Source organism: Salmo salar, chromosome 17 (genome assembly GCF_965601325.2).
Source record: "Salmo salar chromosome 17, fSalSal1, whole genome shotgun sequence".
In the NCBI taxonomy this organism is placed as follows: domain Eukaryota; kingdom Metazoa; phylum Chordata; class Actinopteri; order Salmoniformes; family Salmonidae; genus Salmo; species Salmo salar.
Window position 1 is genome coordinate 52730443 of NC_138307.1, and position 15620 is coordinate 52746062.

General features: G+C 42.8%; 1 protein-coding gene across 2 annotated transcripts; it reads left to right on the forward strand.

The window, feature by feature from the left end:
• The first annotated feature begins 79 nt into the window (after window positions 1–79).
• LOC106576119 (B cell receptor associated protein 29) lies at window positions 80–14848 on the forward strand. 2 transcript variants are annotated; one of them, XM_014153010.3, is made up of 8 exons: window positions 103–201; window positions 774–880; window positions 12008–12108; window positions 12259–12406; window positions 12655–12790; window positions 13066–13168; window positions 13488–13579; window positions 14327–14848. In XM_014153010.3, exons 2-8 carry the CDS (start codon window positions 789–791, stop codon window positions 14360–14362), a joined length of 708 nt encoding a protein of 235 aa, XP_014008485.3. In that variant the 5' UTR covers window positions 103–201; window positions 774–788; the 3' UTR covers window positions 14363–14848. The 2 variants fall into 2 exon arrangements, with proteins under 2 accessions (XP_014008483.3, XP_014008485.3); XM_014153008.3 differs by lacking the exon at window positions 774–880 and having other exon boundaries at window positions 80–201.
• Window positions 14849–15620: the final 772 nt, after the last annotated feature.

Sequence of the window (15620 nt, forward strand, 5' to 3'; positions counted from 1 at the left end):
GATGTGCACAGTATGGTATTACCAATATATGGCAGAACCTTATTGGTTCTCAGTGGAGGATAAAACCGTAAACGAACAGCTACTGTAAAACGTTATGTATGACGTCATTCCAATGAGACGAAAAAGGAGGAGTGAAACAACTGTCTCCAAAGTTTGCTTTTCTCTTTTCAACCTCCGGTTTCTTTGTTCGGGTGCCGCAGAGTAAGTTACATACTTTGCATAATTATTAAGATATTGAACTTGATCATATGTGTAGTTACTGTGTATTTCACAAAAGTGCTAACGTTAGCTAGTACCAGTTAGCTAGATAGCTATCGTGTCCTGCCTTAAAAAATATTGCCAACTATAGTACCTGGCTGATGTCACTGCATGAGGCAAAGTCTTTAGCAATATAAAGCTAGCTACTATTTCTATGAGGCACAGCTACTATTTCTATGATATAAGGACGTATGGTACACACTGAATGAAACAGCATACATTTACTACTACTGGCTATTATTTACCAAGCATGTGAACTTTGTAACGTTACGTATCGAGCTAGGATAAGAGGCTTATCACTGAAACAGGAACAGCTCTGTTCTCAATACATTTGCATTGGTGGTTTCACAGTTAGCTGAACTATATCCATAGGAAACTAGCTAGCTACGTAGCCAGTTAATTGTTTCTGTTGTTGACATCAACAATTGAACCAGTCCGTTTCCATTCTGGCAAAATAACCTACTGCCAGACTGTGAAAAGGACCTCTGTTGCTTAAAATGTTTAATATTTTACAGACTGTATTGTTAGAGATGACGTTGCAATGGACTGCAGTTGCCCTCTTCCTCTATGTGGAAATAGGTGTACTCCTCATCCTCTGTCTACCCTTCATCTCAGCCACCAGGTAGGAATGAGCCCTAGCCAGTCCTGATACTGCAACAAGCCAGTAAGCAAAATTACGTTGAAATCATGTCTAAAATACGTATTTTCCAGACATTGAGGTCAGGTTAATTTTCAGTTCTGAATGAAAGTTAAAGACGTCATTTACAGACGTTAGATATTAAATTTTTTTTTGTCATTGACGGATTACCAGGACGCGTACTCATAGCATGTGCCGACCAGATTGCAAGTGTATACATTCACATTTTCAACATCTCCCTGACCCAGTCTGTAATACCCACGTTTCAAGCCGACCACCATAGTCCCTGTGCCAATGAACGCCAAGGTAACCAGCCTAAATGACTTTCGCCCCTTGCACTCACATCTGTAGCCATGAAAAGCTTTGAAAGGCTGGTCATGGCTCACATCAACACCATCATCCCAGAAACCCTGGACCCACTTCAATTCGCAAACCGCCCCAACAGATCCACAGGTGACGCAATCTCTATTGCACTCCACACTGCCCTTTCTCACCTGGACAAAAGGGACACCTACATGAGAATGCTATTCATTGACTAAAGCTTAGCGTTCAATACCATAATGCCCTCCAAGCTCATCACTAAGTTAAGGACCCTGGGACTGAACACCTCCTTCTGCAACTGGATCCTGGACTTCCTGATGGGCTGCCCCCAGCTGGTGAGGGTAGGCAACAACATATCACGCTGACCAACAACACGGGGACACCTCAGGGGTGTGTGCCTAGTCCTCTCCTGTACTCCTTGTTCACCCACAACTGCGTGGCAATGCATGACTCAACACCATCATTAGGTTTGCAGACGACACGACGGTGGTAGGCCTGATCACCAACAGCAATGAGACCGCCTATAGGGATGAGGTCAGAAACCTGGCAGTGTGGTGCCAGGACAACGACCTCTCCCTCAAGGTGAGCAAGACAAAGGAGATGATTGTGGACTACAGGAAAATGAGGGCCAAGCACACCCCCATTCACATCGACAGCGCTGTATGGAGCCGGTCGAGAGCTTCAAGTTCCTTGGTGTCTACATCACTAAGAACCTATCATGGTCCAAACACACCAACACAGTCATGAAGCAGGTACGACAACAGCTCTTCCCCCTCAGGAGGCTGAAAAGATTTGGCATGGGACCTCAAATTCGCGAAAAGTTCTACAACTGAATCATCGAGTGCATCCTGACTGGTTGCATCACCACTTGGTATGGCAACTGCTTTGCATCTGACCGCAAGGCGCTACAAAGGGTGGTGCGGACAGCACAGTACTTCACTGGGGCCAAATTCCTGCCATCCAGGACCTCTATACCAGGTTTTGTCAGAGGAAGGCTCTAAAAGTGGTCAAAAACTCAAGCCACCCTAGTCATATACTGCTCTCTCTGCTACCGCATGGCAAGCGGTACCGGAGCGCCATGTCTGGGACCAAAAGGCTCTTTAAAAGCTTCTACCCCCAAGACATAAGACTGCTGAACAATTTAATCAAATGGCTACCTGGTCTATTTGCATTGACCCCCTTATTTTATTCTTATTTGTTCTTAACTTTTGCTATGACTCTCTTGCACAGGCTCAATGTACACTCACTGGACTCTAACCACTCACTCACACATGGCAGTCCAACACACACACACACACACACACACACACACACACACTATATATTGACGTCACACACATACATTCACACTCTTCACATACGCTGCTGCTACTCTCTGTTTATTATCTATGCATAGTCACTTTACCCCTAGCCACGTGTACAAATTACTTGAATTACCTCAACTAACCTGTACCCCAGCACATTGACTTGGTACCAGAACCTCTTGTATATAGCCTCGTTATTGTTATTTTGTTACTTTTTTGTCTTACTTTTTTAAAACTGCATTGTTGGTTAAGGGCTCATAAGTAAGCATTTCTCAGTAAGGTCTACCTACACCTTTTTGTATTTGGCGCATGTGACAAATACAATTTTATTTGATTCTATGGCCAAGTTTCAACTGCGCATGCACTACATCACCAAAAGTATGTAAGTATGTGGACATCTGCTTGTCGAACATCTCATTCCAAAATCATGGGCATTAATATGGAGTTGGTCCCCCCCTTTGCTGCTATAACAGCCTCCACTCTTCTGGGAAGGCTTTCCACTAGATTTTGGAACATTGCTGCGGGGACTTGCTTCCATTCAACCACAAGAGCATTAGTGAGGTCGGGCACTGATGTTGGGCGATTACGCCTGGCTCGCAGTCTGCGTTCCAATTTATCCCAAAGTTGTTCGATGGGGTTGAGGTTAGGGTTCTGTCCAGGCCAGTCAAGTTCTTCCACACCGATCTCGACAAACAATTTCTGTTTGGACCTCGCTTTGTGCATGGGGGCATTGTCATGCTGAAACAGGAAAGGGTCTTCCCCAAACTGTTGCCACAAAGTTGGAAGCACAGAATTGTCTGGAATGAAAAACAGCCCTACACCATTATTCCTCATTCAACAGTTAGTTGAATGCACTGACTGTAACATGCTGACCATAACGCTCACGTCGCAAAATACATTTAGACATTTACACATGTTATTCAATCATTGCACTCACACTGCTCGTGCGCGTCAGCGAGCGTCTGCGTGTCCAGGCGCTTAAATAGAAATTGGTTCGATTTGTGACGCTCAACGTGCTGCAAGTCCGGCCTCTCCCATCTCCTCATTGTTTTTTTGGAGCATATACCCACCTGGGTGATTGACAGATTTAACTGAGGTCCTCACTCCATTCGGTTGTAGTAATGCTCCGTAAAATTGGTTGCCAACCGCCATATAAAGTCCAAAGAAGAAAAAGAAGCCTGAAGGAAGGAGGAGAGATGAGAAACTAATTCGGTTTACCGTTTTATCTGTGGATTAATTGTCGGAGTAGTGGACCTTGTGCATTTCATGTAAAATAACAACCCAATGTTTATATCACAGGACAAATTAGCTAGCAACAGCAAGCTAGCTAGCAAAATTGCCATAAATGTTTAATGCTTTTTGACTTGTCCCCAAATTGGTTCAGAGTTTTTGATATTTTTACCTGTGTGTCCTGATCGCTTCTGGTGCGTGTGAACAAAATCAACGTGCGCAGGCACGCGTCCAGTTTGGTCAGCATATAAGTTGCTCTGGATAGGAGCTTCTGCTGAATGGCCAAAATGTAAAAACAAATACTTGCAAAGCATGCTGGGGAATTTTCTAATGACCCTAAACAAGTACAAATTTGGTCAGTCCGGACCAGACCAAATGTGAATGAGTCATAGACATCTTGGCCAGTGCTTCCCAACCGAAGTGCCGCGGCACACTGGTGTGCCTTCAAGAACTCTCAGCTGTGCTGCAAAACCTTTCATAATCTTGATGATTATTTTAGATGACTCATTTATAAACCTGTGGAATGCACATTACTTCTTGACTTGGGAGCACTCGTTCCGGTCAGATAATGCATTAAACAGCACAATGTTACATTTGTCCAGTGCACTCACACTGTTGTTACAGTTATATCATTTGAGGGACACGTTTCACGAGCGAAGTAATTAGCATAATTTTACTTCATCTGTGAAAACAGGCAGGTCTGATTAGGATTAGCCAGAGTAATTTATTTCTTAATATATGCCTCTGGGCTTAGCTATACCTTCCATAGAAACAACGTTTCTCCCATTCTTCTCTGCACATCCTCTCAACCTCTGTCAGGTTGGATGGGAGTGTCGCTGCACAGCTATTTCCAGGTCTCTCCATAGATGTTCGATCGGGTTCAAGTCCGGGGTCTGACTGGGCCACTCAAGGACATTCGGAGACTTGTCAACAAAGCCACTCCAGCGTTGTTTTGGTTGTGTGCTTAGGGTTGTTGTCCTGTTGGAAGGTGAACCTTTGTCCCAGTCTGAGGTCCTGAGTGCTCTGGAGCAGTTTTTCATCAAGGATCTTTCTGTACTTTGCTCCATTCATCTTTCCCTCGATCCTGACTAGTCTCCCAGTCCCTGCCGCTGAAAAACATCCCCACAGCATGATGCTGCCACCACCATGCTTCACCGTAGGGATGGTGCCAGCTTTCTTCCAGATGTGACACTTTGCATTCAGGCTCGAGTTCAATCTTGGTTTCATCAGACCAGAGGATCTTGTTTCTTATGGTCTGAGAGTCCTTTGGGTGCCTTTTGGCAAACTCCAAGTGGGCTGTCATGTGCCTTTTTACTGAGGAGTGGCTTCTGTGTGGCCACTACCATAAAGGCCTGATTGGTGGAATGCTGCAGAGATGGTTGTCCTTCTGGAAGGTTCTCCCATCTCCACAGAGGAGCTCTGTCTGAGTGATCGCCATGGTCATGGTCACCTCTCTGACCAAGGCCCTTCTCCCCCGATGGCTCAGTTTTGCCAGACGGCCAGCTCTAGGAAAGTCTTTGATGGTTCCAAACTTCTTCCATTTAAGAATGATGGAGGCCACTGTGTTCTTGGGGACCTTCAATGCCGCTGACATTTTGTGGTACCCTTTCCCAGCTCTGTTCCTCGACACTCCTGTCTTGGAGCTCTACGGACAATTTTTTTTGGACCTCATGGCTTGGTTTTTACTCTGACATGCACTGTCAACTGTGGGACTTCATATAGACCGGTGTGTGCCTTTCCAAATCATGTCCAATCAATTGAATTTCCCACAGGTGGACTCCAAGTTGTAGAAACATCTACATCTCATAGCAAAAGATCGAAATACTTTATGTAAATAAGGTATTTCTGTTTTAATTTTTTATATATTTGCAAAAAGACCTAAACCTGTTTTCGCTTAGTTTTTTAGGGTATTGTGTGTAGATTGATGAGGGGGGGGAGTATTTCATCAATTTTAGAATAAGGCTGTTGTCGTGTCTTTGGACTATCATTAAAGTGAAGACTGTTATATTATCAAATCAATTCTCTGTGTAATTATTACGTGATTAAACTAATCATGTAAAGATGAATTAACTAGGAAGTCGGGGCACCATGGAAAATGTTGTTTAAAGAGTTACTATTTCCCGAATTTAACTTAAATCTTATTGATTACAGTCACTTATTAATGTATTATTACCTCAGTCATATTCTGAATGTTGCAAACTCTTGGATATCTGCACGAACCCTAGCATAAATGATGAGTCAGCGATATACAAATTGGCGTAATTTATTTACCTTCTAACTAAATAATCACACAGAATTACATAAACACACACACACAGGATAGGTTACACATTGAGTACTACATAATGCAATGAGAAGTCCCTAGTGGACTAAACTGATATGACGGCTTGTTACACAAAATTAAAGGGGAGGGCATGTAAGAAAGAGCGGGACAAAAGACATAGGACTTCACTATCGTACACACAGCTGATAACTAGGCGCATTGAAATGCTAATACTTTGCACATGAACACCCGCTCTTTCGAAAGGAAGTGCAATTTATATATTTACAGCCGTATGTCTTGATGTTTCTCTGTTGAAATCGCTGGTCTATCTGCTGGAGAGTCAGTCGACAGAAAGTGTCTGGTTTGTCTTTCGTAGATGTAGCTCTGTTATAATGGATACATGAAACGTACCAATGGTTGTTGATAGGGAAATGTTCTCCAGAATGGATCTTTCAGAGATCTTTCAGAGTACCAATCGGTCGTTCGATATGGAAGTGTTCTCTTGTCTTCGGTCGAGTTTACTAGACTATTTTACATATACAGCTGCAGACTGTGCATGTGTAGTCATGTAGTTTTCTTAACCAGCTTCATGCTCTCTGGTCTATAGAGTAGAAGCCATTTCAACGTGGGGACTCACATTTTGTCACGAGTGCTATTTAAATCTTTAATCATGTCAGTTTCCCAACATTTGGGTGTGACCCTGATCACTGGGAAATATACACATTCAGAGACACAGTTATGTTGTTATACTGTCCTTCATGGGATCCCAAAACACAACTGATCTGACATAATTGTTATTTAAGTGCCCACGGATCATTCCAACTATTTGGGGAATTAAACAATATTTATCTTTGTCCAAACAGTTGATGTTGGAGTTTTTGGCGGGAGGACTCCCTTTGTTCCACAGAGGTTTCTTTCCCTCAATTCTGCATGACAAGGAAGAGAGTTTCTGTAAGGTATTTACGACCTTCATAAAACGGCCAACTTCACCCCTCTCCCCCTCTGTAGAGCGGACCCACTGTAACCTGATCCTTCGGATCCTCACAGGAGTCATGACACTCTAATGGGTAAAAAGGGAAGGGGTCTGAAATACTTTCCGAATGGATTGTGTGTATATACAGTGAGGGGGAAAAAGTATTTGATCCCCTGCTGATTTTGTACGTTTGCCCACTGACAAAGAAAGGATCAGTCTATAATTTTAATGGTGGGTTTATTTGAACAGTGAGAGACAGAATAACAACAACAAAAATCCTGAAAAACGCATGTCAAAAATGTTCTAAATTGATTTGCATTTTAATGAGGGAAATAAGTATTTGACCCCCTCTCAATCAGAAAGATTTCTGGCTCCCAGGTGTCTTTTATGCAGGTAACGAGCTGAGATTAGGAGCACACTCTCAAAGGCAGTGTTCCTAATCTCAGTTTGTTACCTGTATAAAAGACACCTGTCCACAGAAGCAATCAATCAATCAGATCCAAACTATCCACCATGGCCAAGACCAAAGAGCTCTCCAAGGATGTCAGGGACAAGGTTGTAGACCTACACAAGGCTGGAATGGGCTACAAGACCATCACCAAGCAGCTTGGTGAGAAGGTGACAACAGTTGGTGCGATTATTCGCAAATGGAAGAAACACAAAAGAACTGTCAATCTCCCTCGGCCTGGGGCTCCATGCAAGATCTCACCTCGTGGAGTTGCAATGATGATGAGAACGGTGAGGAATCAGCCCAGAACTACACGGGAGTATCTTGTCAACGATCTCAAGGCAGCTGGGATCATAGTCACCAAGAAAACAATTAGTAACACACTAAGCCGTGAAGGACTGAAATTCTGCAGCGCCCGCAAGGTCCCCCTGCTCAAGAAAGCACATATACATGCCCGTCTGAAGTTTGCCAATGAACATCTGAATGATTCAGAGGACAACTGGGTGAAAGTGTTGTGGTCAGATGAGACCAAAATGGAGCTCTTTGGCATCAACTCAACTCACCGTTTTTGGAGGAGTAGGAATGCTGCCTATGGCCCCAAGAACACCATCTCCACCGTCAAACATGGAGGTGGAAACCTTATGCCTTGGGGGTGTTTTTCTGCTAAGGGGACAGGACAACTTCACCGCATCAAAGGGACGATGGACGGGGCCATGTACCGTCAACTCTTGGGTGAGAACCTCCTTCCCTCACCCAGGGCCTTGAAAATGGGTTGTGGATGGGTATTCCAGCATGACAATGACCCAAAACACACGGCCAAGGCAACAAAGGAGTGGCTCAAGAAGAAGCACATTAAGGTCCTAGAGTGGCCTAGCCAGTCCCCAGACCTTAATCCCATAGAAAATCTGTGGAGGGAGCTGAAGGTTCGAGTTGCCAAAGTTAGCCTCGAAACCTTAATTACTTGGAGAAGATCTGCAAAGAGGAGTGGGACAAAATCCCTCCTGAGATGTGTGCAAACCTGGTGGCCAACTACAAGAAACGTCTGATCTCTGTGATTGACAACAAGGTTTTTGCCACCAAGTACTAAGTCATGTTTTGCAGAGGGGTCAAATACTTATTTCCCTCATTAAAATGCAAATCATTTTTGACATGCGTTCTTCTGGATTTTTTTGTTGTTATTCTGTCTCTCACTGTTCAAATAAACCTACCATTAAAATGATAGACTTTTTGCCAGTCCTGTCTGGTCCAGTGACGGTGGGTTTGTGCCCGTAGGCGACGTTGTTGCTGGTGATGTCTGGTGAGGACCTACCTTACAACAGGCCTACAAGCCCTCAGTCCAGCCTCTCTCAGCCTATTGCGGACAGTCGGAGCACTGATGGAGGGATTGTGCATTCCTGGTGTAACTCGGGCAGTTGTTGTTGCCATCCTGTACCTGTCCTGTTCAGGTGTTGTTACATGTGGTATGCCACTGCGAGGACGATCAGCTGTCCGTCCTGTCTTCCTGTAGCGCTGTCTTAGGCGTCTCGAAGTACGGACATGCAATTTATTGCCCTGGCCACATCTGCAGTCCTCATGCATCCTTGCAGCATGCCTAAGGCATGTTCACGCAAATGAGCATCTTTGTTTTGGTGTTTTTCTGAGTCAGTAGAAAGGCCTCTTTTAGTGTCCTAATGTTCATTAAATGTTTATGGTTCATAGAACAAGCAATGAACCAATGAGAAACCGTGTTTAAACCCTTTACAATGAAGATCTGTGAAGTTATTTGGATTTTTATGAGTTATCTTTGAAAGACAGGGTCCTGAAAAAGGGCCGTTTGTTTTTTTTGCTGAGTTTATGTGTGTGCGTGCGTGCATTCTGATTGATCCCTTGACTTTTTCCACATTTTGTTACATTACAGCCTTATTCTAAAATGTATTAAATAAAATAAAAATCATCAGCAATCTACACCCAATACCCCACAATGACAGCGAAAACAAGTTTAGACATTTTTGAAAATGTATTCAAAATGAAAAAAACATAACTTATGTAAATAAGGTTTCAGACCCTTTGCTATGAGACTCGAAATTGAGCGCAGGTGCATTCTGTTTCCAATGATCATCCTTGAGATGTTTCTACAACTTGATTGGAGTCTACCTGTGGTAAATTCACACACCAGTCTATATAAGGTCCCACCGTTGACAGTGCATGTAAGAGCAAAAACCAAGCCATAAAGTCGAAGGAATTGTCCGTAGAGCTCCGAGACCAGATTGTGTTGAGGCACAGTTCTGGGGAAGGGTACCAAAAAAATTCAGCAGTATTGAGGTTTCCAAGAACACAGTGGCCTCCATCATTCTTAAATATAATAAGTTTGGAACCACCTATACTCTTCCTAGAGGTGACCGCCCGCCCAAACTGAGCAATCGGGAGAGAGGGGCCGTGGTCAGGGAGGTGACCAAGAACCTGATGGTCACTCTGACAGAGCTCTAGAGTTCCTCTGTGGAGATGTGAGAACCTTCCAGAAGGACAACCATCTCTGCAGCACTCCACCAATCAGGCCTTTATGGTAGCCGGTGCCGTATGCTCCATTACCACACTACACTTATTCTTCCAATGACCAACGGCCCCACATCTAAAACAGGAATCTATCGCCCTACACTTTGTTTTTTCACAACGTTTCCCTCCCTGTTTCTTTGTCTTACCTTGTTTTTGACTTTCACTGTGACTGTATTAACCCCTTGCATAACTGCGAAATGAGTGGAGTTAGAGTAGGATGCTTTGAGAGTGGAATCTATTTAATCCATATTCGAGCTGATTTGGTAGAATGCTTGTGTGCCTCTTTCAGGGCCGGTATGGCTTTTTTAAACTGTTCTTCCTCTAGCCCCGCTTTACAGAGAGAATCAGGGCCGCCGGTCGCAAATTATTCCGAAGCCTCTACCGACGGTGTCCAGAGTATTTCGATTTCCTCACGCCCGGCTCTAATACACGCCTTTTATTAACTGTTTTCCAAGGTAGCGATACCCACATCCCCGGAGAGTAGTTTATAGTATTTGTGCCTATTAATTGGTCACAGCACCTAATACCTTGTATTAGAACCAATACTATAGCGTCTGCAAATGTATTACTGGAGAATATGGGTGACATAATGTCTTATTCCCGTGTTACGCCTCATATCGCTGTTGTTGACAACACACATTATGAAAATTATTCAGTTGTCTTCCTATTTCCACATAATCTGTCACTGTTCCCTGCCCCAATAGGGAATTAACCAACCTCTCTCCTTATTGCTACTGCTAATACACTCGAATCATGTTCAAACATTATGTCACGCTCTGACCTAGGAGAGCTGTGTTTTTCTGTTTAGTTAAGTCAGGGTGTGATAGATGGGTGAGCATTCTATGTTTTTTGTTTTCTATGTTTTGGCCAGGTATGGTTTCCAATCAGAGGCAGCTGTCTATCGTTGTCTCTGATTGGAAGCCATACTTAGGCAGCCTGTTTTTCCTGTGTTGGTGTGGGTAGTTGTTTTCCGTTTTGTGAGTATCACCTGACGGAACTGTTGGCTGTCGTTTTGTTGTTTTGTTTAAGTGTTATCATTAAAGTAAAGTATGAGCACTCTACACGCCGTGCCTTGGTCCCCTTTATACGACCCTCGTTACACATCATTTGAATATCTTTTTAAAAATGTTCTAACCATGGATGAGGCTCTCCTCCAGAGCTTACAGGCAACCTTTTATCACTATCCACATACACTCTACTGCCTCACTGCCACTGTGGCTGGCATCTTCGTCCCTCTTACAGATCTCGCAGGGGAATACCCCCACTAGGGACCTATCCTATACGGAACTTACCCTACACTGTAATGTCACTCATGGATCTCGGGACCTATCCTTATGGAACCTACCGTACACCATAATGTCATTCATGGATCTCGGGACCTATCCTTAAAGAAACCTACCGTACTAGTACACAAGCATAACAATGTATCCATACACACTCTCCACAGCCTTACGGTCACCACGGCTGGGACTTTCACTCCCCCTTTACAGGTCTAGTAGGGAACCAACCCCACTCGAGATTTACCCCCTAGAACTTACCCTCTGCAGGTACCAGCCTGCTCTGTCTTACTTCTGGGACTTAGCCTAAAGCTATGCCCGGTCGTAATACAATGGGACTACTGGATATGCTCAGGCTTTCTAGGTCCGTATCCAATAATTGGTTCAGCCTACGGCAACTTCAGGAGAGTAGAAAGCCAGCAGGAGCGGGAGGGGGATGGTCTGGTTAATACGTTTTATTTTTCTTCTGGTTATCTTGATCTCTTGCTCCCTCTTGAGTCATTTGTCTTATTTAATCAAGCAGTTCACTTAAATCGTCAGACAAGCATCTTAGATTATTTTATTAAAACACGTGTCTATATATGAAAAAATACATGTTTTAAAATGTAGACAAATCTATTAGTTCGAAAGAACAGATGACTTTTGGTCTACTAGGATTTGTTTTAGTCGGGGACAGTCCTAAGCTGCATCCAGTGCTATTTTATTAGACATTGACTTGCTGTTGCAGTTCTGAGTCTCAACTTTGTTTTTGTGCTGTTTTGCAGATGGCAGTGTATCTTCCAGCTGAGAATATGGAACAAAATGGCCAGGTTTTGGAATAAATTCTTCCTCGCCATGATCATAATCCTTATAGTCTTCTTCCTCGGTAAACTGATGCCAAAAAGTGTTGTTTAATTTACTCACAGATCATGACAATCTCTCACCAGAGATCTTACAATCTCATGCAATACTTTTGCAATCTCAATGTCTTACCATGTTTAACCATGTCGTACCACACCTGCACACCCTCCTGTAGATGCTTTGCGTGAGGTGAGGAAGTATTCAGGCGCGGGAAACAGCAAGGATGCTAATCTGCATCCCAACATGTTTGACCACCTCCACATGAAGCTGTTCAGAGCCCAGAGGAATCTCTACATCTCTGGCTTTACCCTCTTCCTCTGGCTGTAAGTCCTGGATCTGTCTGTCCATCACTCACACATCGACATACTGAGTCCTTACTGTGTCGTCATCACATTGAGATGGATACTGGTGAAAACCAGCCAGAGCATGGATAGTCAGAGATTTCTTAATTCATTAGTAGTGCACACCGTAGCAAAATGTTTATCAACGGAAAACAAAACATTTGTTCAGAAGGACAAGTTCAGGTGGCAGCTGAAGTATTGAGCGTAATCTGTGTGTTGTTTCCCTACAGAGTGCTGAGGCGGGTGATCACTCTGATCAACCAGCTGGCAATGGAGTCTGGCACCACGGCCTCTCTGCAGACCAAGGCAGAGTGTGCCAACCAAACTGCAAAGAAATACATGGAGGACAACGAGCTATTGAAGCAGGTAAGGTCATAACCAGTATCACTACCTTTTCTGCTCCTGAGCCCGTATTTAAAAGGGTCTCAAAAAGAAGAGGAGCGCTGATCTAGGATAATGCCCCCCTTGTCCATGAAAACGTATTCATGTTGATCTAAAAGGCGAAGCTATATCAGAACTCCACTCAGAGATGTGGGCCTTCATCCACACTAAAAGAAACTAAACTCATTTTGGTACTGCATATGGTTGAGAAATGTGGTAAGTGGTTCATGTTTGTTAATGTTTACCTGTGTTTGTTTCAGACGCTGATGGATGGGAAGGGGGACAAGGCCACAGCGGAGGGAAACGAGCTGCTGAGGTCAGAGATGGAGAAACTGAGAGGAGAACTGAAGGGCTCAAAGGAAGGTGAAGAAGACACACACACAATACTTTTGTGACAAAGACGGAATAATAGAACCACAAATCCAATAATATTTCAATAAAGTGATCTACAATAACCAACCAAATGAAATCGGACTAATGATAATAAAACAAACATGGGCTTCAATTACTGTTCGAGAATGTGCACTCATAATGTGCACTCATAACATGTCCATAATGTGCACTCATAACCCATAGCATGTCAATAGCATGACCCATAGCATGTCACCTTGTAGATAGATTGGAGGATATGCATGGGAATTGGATGATAATGGGAATGCTTTGTGGTTAATGTTTTTCCTAGCCTTGGAAAAGTCCCAATCCGAGATGGAAGCTATGAAGAAACAATCCGATGGACTGACCAAAGAATACGACCGACTGCTGAAAGAACACCAGGTAACCCCAGACTTGCTCGTACATACAGTATCTACACTTAGCCTACAGTGCCTTCAGAAAGTATTCACACCCCTTGAATTTATCCAAATGTTGTTACATTTGTTATGGCAAGCCTAAATAAGTTCAGGGGTAGTGATAGTGAATGTTCCTGAGCGGCCAAGTTAGTTTTGACTTAAATCTACTTGAAAATCTATGGCAAGACTTGAAAATTGTTGTCGAGCGATGTTCAACAACCAATTTGACAGAGCTTTAAGAGTTTCGAAAAGCATAATGGGAAAATACTTCTCAATCCAGGTGTGGAAAACTCTTAGATTTACCCATAAAGACACTCAGCTGTAATCGCTACCGAAGGTGCTTCTACAAAGTATTGACTCAGGGGTGTGAATACTCATGTAACTTTGATATTTCTGTATTTCATTTTCAACAAATAGTGCCAAAAAATGCAACTTTTCTTTTCACTGTCTATATGGGGTATTGTGTATAGATGAGTGAGGGGAAGAAAACAAATATTTAATCCATTTTGAATTCAGGCTGTATCACAACAATGTGAAATAAATCAAGAGGGATGAATAGTTTCTGAAGGCACTGTATATATTTGATATTACTGCTCACCCTACCTTGTTCAAAGCTGTATATTACTACCCTGCTCAAATGTAGACAGAATACTACAGCTCTGACTTTAGTACTACTACTGTACATTTACCTCTACCACTTCAGATATATTGTATATATTCTTTATTTTTCCAGAATCTTCAAGAAAGTGGAGATAAAAAGGATGATTGATCGGGCTTACGACTACAGCGGTCAGAACGTTTACAGATTGTACCAAGAAACCAGAAATACTGTCACGCACGCTATCACTTTCCTTTGACATACTGAAGCACTGTGCATGATGTCATCAAAATACTCCTCCAAAGCCTCATTGAGCCGCCAAATCTCAGATAAAATGCACCTGAGCACGTTTGTGATAGAATAGCTACTAGACCAGCCTAGAAATAGTGTTTCTATTATTTTCTGGCTTTTGGAGAATGGATGTCAGTACAAGCTTCAGATTACAGTGGTCGTCTACTGTGAATATATTTTTGATGTAATGGGCTTGCTATGTAGTTTTCTTTCCTGTATATCGCAAGAGCACCACCGTTGCAGTCATCTTTCTTTCTTTTTGACCTAAACAGCAATGCATATTACAGATTGAGTTGTATGTGTTTTGTAAAACAAAATTAGCATTGAGTTCATAGGGGTAGAGAAGCTATATTGAGTCATTTTTGTTGTTGAAGATTTGATGTCAATGTTGAAGTTCTGTTTTCATTCCTCTTAGATGTGGAGGGTTTGTGAATATCAAACAGGGTCACAGTCATGATTTTCTGTTTTGTAATAAGGATACTGAAATGGAAAAGTCTGAGGAAATTCATCTTTCCTCTTACTCTGACTCCCTGTATTGACTGTCCCAACCCAGGGGTTGGGTTGGGTAGGGTAGACAGAGTCAGCACTTGGAGTGGAAGTGATAATTGACCAACAAATCTTCCTCTAGCCCCCATCCCCAAAGTACTTATCTCCTATAGGGCCCCAGTACTGTACTGTACACCCCCCAGTACTGTACATTCAATTCCAATACTAGGGAACAGTAGCTTCCCTGACTGAATAAGTGCCTTTCAGACCACTGTAGATATGTTTTTTTCAAAGTTGTTTTTCGTGCGAAATACGTTTTTTTTTTGGTATGTAGACAATTTTTCCAACATGTTATCCCGTATTAAAAATGTTTTACTGTTGTATTACATTTACAAGATTTTCGCTTTGTTTAATCGAATAAATACAACTATATACATTGATTTGTTTTTATGCGAGTGAGAAATGCCATGCAATTAATTTGTTTCACACAACAAAGTGATTCAAAATAAAAATAAAAATCCTTGGTATCCCAGTTATTTGAAATATTCACCTGTATAATATAAAGTTGGTGTTTATTCACCAACTTTAGGAACAAACTTGATATGACCTGAGAATAGACCATGATGCTTTTGTTGTGAGGTTTTGGCACATT

What these genes read in the sequence shown, in the direction of transcription:
- LOC106576119 (XM_014153008.3), top strand. Translation starts at nt 95, where the DNA reads ATGTATGACGTCATTCCAATGAGACGAAAAAGGAGGAGTGAAACAACT. An exon ending in CCTTATAGTCTTCTTCCTCG is followed by an intron (nt 12,109 to 12,258) that starts GTAAACTGATGC and finishes ACCCTCCTGTAG; the next exon opens with ATGCTTTGCGTGAGGTGAGG. An exon ending in ACTGAAGGGCTCAAAGGAAG is followed by an intron (nt 13,169 to 13,487) that starts GTGAAGAAGACA and finishes TGTTTTTCCTAG; the next exon opens with CCTTGGAAAAGTCCCAATCC.